At 41.5% G+C, this 8585-nt stretch overlaps 1 protein-coding gene across 1 annotated transcript; it reads right to left on the bottom strand.

The window, feature by feature from the left end:
- Nucleotides 1-2611: 2611 nt before the first annotated feature.
- LOC124113926 lies at nucleotides 2612-5305 on the bottom strand. The gene is made up of 3 exons (XM_046474420.2): nucleotides 5199-5305; nucleotides 3797-4015; nucleotides 2612-2695 (listed from the first exon to the last, which is right to left on the bottom strand). The coding sequence occupies exons 1-3, from the start codon at nucleotides 5248-5250 to the stop codon at nucleotides 2643-2645; spliced, it is 324 nt and encodes a 107-aa protein (XP_046330376.2). The 5' UTR covers nucleotides 5251-5305; the 3' UTR covers nucleotides 2612-2642.
- Nucleotides 5306-8585: the final 3280 nt, after the last annotated feature.

Below are 8585 nucleotides of genomic sequence, written 5' to 3'. Positions count from 1 at the left end.
GTCATTCTACATAAACCGTTTTGACTTTTAGGTTGATAATAAAAGGAAAAGGGCAACTAGGTAGTTTCTTGCTGGCTGTTTACCGAACACACTACAGCTGAATCAAGCAGGAAATGTACACATTAAATGCACTTACATTTTTATTTATATACGTATTCGACGTAATAAGCGCCCGGGACACTCTCTAATGAGCGTGTACCTAGATGAGTGAGTGAGTGAGTGAGTTGCTTTTAACAGTATTCCAATTTAATCACGGCGTGTCAGCTTAATGTGGGAGGAAAGCCCGAAGTGATGCAGGTCTCAGACGTTTACCACTTCGGTGAAACCCACGAGCACGGATATGGTGCTGACAAACCTAGAAACATAATCGGGGTGAACCGGGATACGAACCCACAATCATAGGTTTCTGGCGTGCCAAAGGGACGCAACTCTGCACAGCGAATCGCGGCGCCCTAGACGACTGGGCCGGCCACCCGTGCCCCCTGTATTTAGATGGACGTGACAGGTGTATGGTGCCAATTGTTTATCAGTCAGCATATCATCCTAATTGATTTCCATCACTTGATTGTCTGGTTTGTTCACATATCACCGTGACATGACAGGAGCCCTGATGCGCGTGAGGCAAAACAACATACTTTTTGTAAATAATTGCGTCAGTGGCGGGTGCTACCGATAAGACAGGACATGTTTACCCTTTTCCCGAACATCTGATGTCATCACTAAGATCCCTTCACATATTTTACACCATTTTGCCTTTTAGAATCCGTTTCGTCGGATAATCGAGACTGGTTATTCACTGGCGTTGTCGTTTCGTATCTACAATGCCACGGATAGCGATGTCCCCCAGTCGGTACAATTTAAGTGCACTTACTGATATAATTCAACTTAACATCTGTTCACATTTGTGAAAATATCACAGAAACCAAATACGATGGAGGTCAAGTATGTCGCACATGACATACATATGGAAGTCGATCAGACCGTTGTGAAAAACCATCACGAGTTAATCAATTGCATGTAGTATCTATGGTTTCCATACAGAACGATCAGGCGTGCCTCCAGAAACAGCTATGGGGTGGTAGATGCCAATTGTCTACACGTTGTGTACGGACACCGACGACCTAATCTCTTTTGGGGTCCAAGCATACCTTAGCAAAACCTTATGCTCAACGCTTGTGCATCTTGGACATTTCTGATTTCCATAAATCTATCACTACCTATTTGTATTGTGAATATGGCCCCTATTTCGTGATATTTATGATGCGACATGAACTAACCTTTTATTATCACACTGGGCGTCGGAAACTGGTGCCGTATGTCCAAACCAGGTTTCTGTTAAACCATTATGCCTTAAGCAGTATGTCATAATACAACCTCTGCATGTCAGCATGGCCTCATGATCTAAAACACAACAGAGTGCTGTCTGACAGGTCGGAGGTCTTGCTCACATAGATGTGCTACTATTTCAGAACAGCCCTCTGAGGCAAGTCATCGCACCCATCGTCGGTTAATTTGTCTGACGTCCAGTAAATGATCTACGACAAAGAATTGTAAGTATTATATTTGGAAGTGTCATTTACCGAGGACGATTTTTGGATTGTGGAAACATACGACTTCCGATAATAAACAGAAGGAATAGTTCGTTGAACGAGATGACCTGGGTTCGTGGAATTGATGCAGGTCCCCCTGTGACGAAGTTGCGTTACGGCTTCTATAAGGGAGGGACTGTGGATTTGGTTGGACTTTATTTATGGTGACTACCTGTGGTTCGTCTTGCGGAAAAGACATCGTTTTATCAATGTTAAACAAACTGTGACCTCGCGTAGGCCGCCAATGAAATGTCATGCTGGAAACAGTCTGTTCATTTTAATGAAATCACGAGCTTTTCTTCCTGGATTGTCTGTTCGCCACGTCCATACTCAGCATTTCTCCATGTCATTCCTGTTGCACGGGATATATTAATGTGTTGGTTGGTTGGTTTGTTGTTTAACGCCGCACTCAGCGATAATCCAACTATATGACGGCGGTTTATCATTAATCGAGTCTGGACCATACAGTCCAGTGATTAATATCATGAGCCTCGATCCCCGACATTGGGATCGATGACATGCATCAACCAAGTCAGCGAGCCTGACCACCCGATCCCGATAGTCGCCTTTTACGACAAGCAAAGTCGCCTTTTACGGTAAGCATGGGTCACTGAACCCGATCTTGCACTTTCCAGGAAAACATGCAATGTTTAAGTACCATTTGTGAGAGATGAAAATACGTTTGTGATGAACTTGAGGATGAAATTATGTCGCAAAATACAGGTGGGGTTTATTCCTATTACAGGATATTTACCATTCCAAACGAGACTCTCGTGATGACCTCTATACTGTAGTTCAAATTTCTTCTCCGACCGGAACATGTTCACAGGCTCAGTAAAGGAAACATTAACACGTGCGCAATATTCCAGCTACAGCACCGCGTCTGGCAACCCAAACCGCCTAGGTGTGTTCCACCCGCGTTGATTGTGTTTTGACTCAAATAAAACTAGAGACAGTACTGGGGCAAAATACTATTTTATTTTTAAAGTATATTTTCTTAACTATACAAATACATGTGAAAAATAGTTACATACGATATATGTTTTTAACTTGTCATTTGTGCTGAAGTGATTCTGTCTCAACAAGCATGGACAACTGCAGAAGATCTGAAAAGAAAATGTAGTTATTAATATCTTCCCTTATACTACTAACGTTTTCATCTACCAAGAAATATTGCACACCGAAACGCGCTATTGAGTGAGTGAGTGAGTGAGTGAGTGAGTGAGTATGCATTTATGTTGCTTTTAGCACTGTTCCAGCCATATCACTTCAGAAATAGGCTTCACACATTTTACCAATGTGAGGAATCGAACCCGTATCTTCGGCGTGACGAGCGAACGCTTTAGTTACTAGGCTACCCCACCGCCCCGAAACGCGCTATTGAATAGATTTATTACTGTACAATATTCGTCACATCGGCAGATTGATATACTCCAATGACCTATATGGATTACATGATGATCCTTTTCATGTCTTGTCCAATGACTCGTCATGAAATTTGATAAACAGGAATAGGCACATGTTCAAAGGCTTATGCGGCATGACGTGATATTAACTCAAGTGAAATATCGACTTCATATTTTTAGAGGAGACTTGAGGGGAATTGGGGTTTAATGTCGCGTTCAAGATTATTGCACTCTTAAAGCGATGTGTATACAAGTATGCGTATGGCTGTTTGCACTAGTCCAGATTTTTGAAGTTCTTTGCCCAGTGAGACACCATGTTTAACATGGATACCCCACTCGCATTTATTAAATAGACTTTCAACCACCCATGCTTTATTCCCTCATTGCTGAGCGTCAGGCATTGTAACAACAAGTACCATCTTTTAAATGTATCATCCGTTCATATTTATTTACCATATGTTCCTGTGTTTTTCAGGTGAATAATTGACTTGCCTTGGCATGTGTTTGTTATGCCAAGGGTGGGTCACATTTTCACTATTTGATTCATAAATTCATGTTTATCATATAGTCGAAATCATACAGAAATTTCTGATGATTATTGAAAATGTTTTGTCGCTTTTATTTATCATTTTTAATACACATGAACTGTGTTATTAATGAATGAACATATTCATGATATTATGAAAAATCACTGTTATAAGAAAAGATAAAACTATTATTTTGATATAACACGAAATTGTTGACGGGTATGCACTATATTAAAATTCCTTTGCATAAAAACAAGTGGAGGATTGCCCCGACCTGAAATGTCCAGTTGGTTATCCCCATCAGTATCGGCCAATTGGAGAATGACTCTGGCCTCTTTCGGTGTGTAGCCTAGTCTACCGTCGAGGTAGGTCAACACGCTGTACAGCTCCATGCCGTTAACAACGCCGTCTTCGTTCTTGTCAAAGTCGAATATGCTCTGTCCGTTGGCTCCCGACATGTCACCGGGCAGGTGAGGCACTGTGGCTCCGAATACTGTGTGTGAGAAATAATCGTGAACAGGTTTCGCCAATTGTAGCATGGAGTGAATGAGTGAGTGAGTTTTACGCCGCTTTTAGCAATATTCCAGCCATATCACGGCGGGGGACACCAGAAATTGGCTTCACACATTGTACCCATGTCGGGAATCGAACCCGAGTCTTCAGCGGGACGAGCGAACGCTTTAACCACAAGGCTCCCCGACCGCCCTGTAGCATGGAAGTTTGATGACGTTTAACGGGTGATATGACGATAATGTCTACATTTCGATAAATCATTATTTTCTGATTTCCTCAAACATAATTTGAAACGCCATGTTGATTGCACCTAGGGAAAATATATTGACATAAAATACGTGGGTGCGTGAGTGTTTAATTCCGCTTTGAACAGTATTCCAGTTATATCACGGCGTGTGAGCTTAATGTGAGAGGATAGCCCAAAGTGATACAGGTCTCCGACGTTAACCATTTTGGTTAAACCCATGAAAACCTAGGAACATAACTGGGGGAAACCGGGATTCGAACCCACAATCATAGGTTTCTGGCGTGCTGTCAGGACGCAACTCTGCACAGCGAATTGCGGCGCCTGAGATGACTGGGCCATCACATAAATTAAGACTATAAACGGTGAAGCATAGTTGTACATCGCACCCCGAACGTACTGGCAAATGACCAGTAACGGATATGCATTGATTTCGCTGTGTGATATTTTGTCAGTGTGAAGTAATTATACTATAATGTTCCAACATATTGCGTTCTTGCATTACTTTTGTCCATCAGTATTACGTACACGTACGTAGTATATTAACGATATGCAGCTACGTCGGACCAGGACCAGGACCGCCCCCGTGGTCTAGTGGTAGAGCGTCCGCCCAGAGAGCGGAAGGTCCGGGGTTCGATCCCCGGCCACGTCATACCAAAAGACGTTAAAAGATGGTACTTGTTGTTACCCTGTTTGGCGCTCGGCATTAAGGGGCTAAATCAAGGACTTGTCGGCTCGGAGTCAGTATACTGTGTCTGAGTGGGATATTCATGTTAAACTGCGGCATGGTATCTCAGTGAGCTAGTACCATAAATCGGCATCAGTCCGGACTAGTACAAGCAGCCATACACACAAACACACGTCGCTATATAAGTGCAATAATAATGGACGCGACCATAGCAAAATGAAATATACTTACCAATGACATTCCAACAGAAAACAATGCTGAGGACAAGTGTTGCGTTGTACATTCTCGTGTTTGTTCCTTCACAAACGTCAGCAGTAATACTCTTAATTCATTCCACCTACCTTATATACCATAATCTACGAACGATAATTGTTGGGATGACCCGTGCGTCAATTGGTTTAAAGAGCACTCAGCATGGTGCGTCCGTTTGTCCACGCTACTGATCACCAATATCCGATCATTGGTATTTGAGATATGTATAATTATCCAGTTCCATCTAATATCACAATCTCCACTTCTGACTGAGCGAACTTCCTTCTCCGTTGGTGGTAATTACATGCATGACATATTTCAGTGTTTGACCCCATACATATAAAGAAGATAATTGTTTCAGTGGACATGTGAAAATACTATTCAATGTCACATTATGCATGTGGTCATGTTACCTCGAATTTCAAGCCTGCAATTTCCGCCACACCGTTTTATATCTCCAAATGTGTGGATGAATTAAAGACTCATCTTCTCAGATTTAAGTTTCAAAACACACAATCCCTTGTGTCATGTATCATATGTGGTGTTCAAACAATATTTTTTGTGTGTCATCGCAGGTGACATGTTTTATCATTTCAAAAATGGTCCAATAGCCATTTCCCTTCCACTGATTTGCCAACCTATGCTACAAAGAAAAGAGACCAGTTAAATGGACTAATCTGTTTAATATTTAGGTCTTTGTTTAAAGATTCAGAGACAAAATATATCTTCAGGACTGAATGAAAAACGGTGTTGACGTTCCAATAGTCAATTGTCCTGACCCGTGATGATCGAGTTAGAAGAGGTCTTCAGCAACCAATGCTTGCTGTAAAAGGCGGCTATGCTTGTCGTAAGAGGCGACTAAGGGGATCGGATGGTCAAGCTCACTGACTTGATTGATGCATGTCATCGTATTCCAATTGCGTGGATTGATGCTTATGATGTCAATCACTGGATTGTCTGATCCAGATTCGATTATTTTTCAGACCGCCGTCATATAGCTGGAATATTGCTGAGTGTGACGTTAAACAACAAACAAACAAACAAGTCAACTGTCCCTTGAAGTCGAGCAGCCCCAGCTCCAGCCTTTGGTATCTACAAGTCACAAAGTTTGAGGTAAAATCTAGCATGCCTTTTGCACGAATATTTCAAAAAGCGTCATACAACTCTTGCTCAAGAGTATAGCTTTCAAAAGGTTTCATGCTAGACATGTGGAGAACATTTCGAAATTCCACACATCAGTGACAAAAAAAGATGTCCAATGCAGCTTCATGTTTTGATTTGTACCATACGTTCCCGTGCTTTGTCAGGTGAACAGTTGACCAGCCTTTGCATGTGTTTGTGACGGAAACAAATACTTTTAACAGATATGTCTTATGATTATGGAAAGGGTTTTGTCGTTTGGGTATTTAGAATTACAACCTTTAATGCTGACGTCACGATTAGTCACATCAGCCTCAGTTGGCGCAGCAAGACCAAGGTGAACATGATCCCTTTGTTCCAGATGACGTGGATTATTCCCGAACTGAAAGCCTTGTATAACGCAAAAACATAACAAACACACGTTTTTTGAGATAATCGCTGGGATTACCGTAATTGCAGTGATTCGTGTATTATATTTGTCAATCTTGAGTTTTTGTATTAACCATTTAAACTGAATAACAGTATTTATTCAGTTCGTTTCAGGAAAGGCTACATGTACATTCGTATTTTGTATATCTTTCAGTCTTAGGCAACACACAAAGTTTAAAAGCACTAAAACTAAGTACGTAACACACTGACAATGAAAAAATGGATAGGAGTTATGGAAGCAATCCCTAGAGACACAATATCAAGGATCTATCACAAAATATATGTAATTATCAATTAAAGCTATTCCACCGACGTGTGAGATGAAGAAAAAGCTGCATTTTTTTATAAACACTTGAGTTACTGTATATATTCCAAAACAAAATGGTTGACATTAAGATGGATGCCAAATCGGCCATGTTTAAAATCGGACGTGATACATTTTCAATGATACTATTACGGGGATTATAAACACACAATTTATCGGGTTAATCACAGGTTCAAGGTCACAGCAGGGTCTCCGAGCGGGCAACTTTCTATCTGTATGTGCATGTTCATATCAAATTCGATAATGGCTGTCATTACGATTACATTGCCAACGCTACAGCAGTGCCATAGCGAGCCGAGGGGCCTGGATTTTTTTTATATAGAAATTAATTTGAATTATGAAAATACAAGTTGGGGACAAGTGATACTTGTACAAATATTTGACCCCCCAACCCCCGTCCAAGTCCCCGCTTAAGTTTACTGTCACTTACTTTGATGCTAAACGCGGGCAATATTGAGGCCTAATCCCGGACCACCTACATCAGCTACAACATCGGGAGATCGTATTCAGACCTGACTATCCCTCAAAACGTATCTGGCCAGTGTGTTGTGACAGATAACTCGGACAGTCCAGCCATCACCCTCTCTGATCTCTATAACGCTAAGATCGATTCAGGCTCAGATCACATCGCTCAATGACAAGTTCGAGACGTTTACGTTTGACTACAATCGCAGGTTAACAGAATTAGAGGAGGAAAATGAAACTCTTAAATCTAAAATGTGTGATTTAGAAAATAACATGGAGGCTAAGTCTCGGATGTGTAATCTTATTTCCCATAGTCTTCACGATAGGCGTGGCGAAACGAGGGCTGACAGTGAAAGGTGTGTCAGTGATTTTATGTACACTTCATTTCATTTCTGACGTAATGCATCAGAGGGCATGGAAAGAGCCCCCAAATTGCTCTCTAAATTCCGGACAGTTGCCATCCTCTGTATCGCCAGGGCTCGCATTTCGGTGAACACCAACCCCTGGGCCTAGCCTTGTGGTTCTCGCGAACTACAAATACATGCCCTTGATTTCTCTATCACTTCATCTCAGCAATGACTGCCAAGTAAAGTCATTCTTACAAACTGAAATATATTTTAATTGGTTTAAAAGATAAAAGTTTTATCAGAGCTTATTGTAAATTGGGAATTTCCTTGCACGATGTTAAGGTAAATGTAAAATCAACTTCAACAGAAACGCGAATTTGAAGCGGTGAAAGTTACATGCTATAAAAATGATTTTTTTAACAGAAACAAGTCAAAATTTGCAACATTTGAAAACATAGTCTAAATGAATCATATTCAGTAACGGGTATGGCCGCTGATTGGTCTGTTGAGTCCCATACGTCATTTGAGGAGTTGTGGTTGTACGTGGGACTCTATCGCGTAGATGTGACGTCACCATCAACTGATCTTCTCTATCCAGCGTCACACGCGGTCGCCCCACGTGGTGGACGATAATCTGCACTGTTGGTCAACTGGTGATGT

This window comes from Haliotis rufescens, unplaced genomic scaffold (assembly GCF_023055435.1).
Source record: "Haliotis rufescens isolate VD_foot unplaced genomic scaffold, xgHalRufe1.0.p SCAF_16, whole genome shotgun sequence".
In the NCBI taxonomy this organism is placed as follows: Eukaryota; Metazoa; Mollusca; class Gastropoda; order Lepetellida; family Haliotidae; genus Haliotis; species Haliotis rufescens.
Note: the sequence above shows the minus strand (reverse complement) of the source record. Positions and strands in the feature narration are given on the sequence as shown.

What these genes read in the sequence shown, in the direction of transcription:
- LOC124113926 (XM_046474420.2), bottom strand. Translation starts at nt 5,250, where the DNA reads ATGTACAACGCAACACTTGTCCTCAGCATTGTTTTCTGTTGGAATGTC. An exon ending in TTTCTGTTGGAATGTCATTG is followed by an intron (nt 4,016 to 5,198) that starts GTAAGTATATTT and finishes TCTCACACACAG; the next exon opens with TATTCGGAGCCACAGTGCCT. An exon ending in TAACCAACTGGACATTTCAG is followed by an intron (nt 2,696 to 3,796) that starts GTCGGGGCAATC and finishes TTTTCTTTTCAG; the next exon opens with ATCTTCTGCAGTTGTCCATG.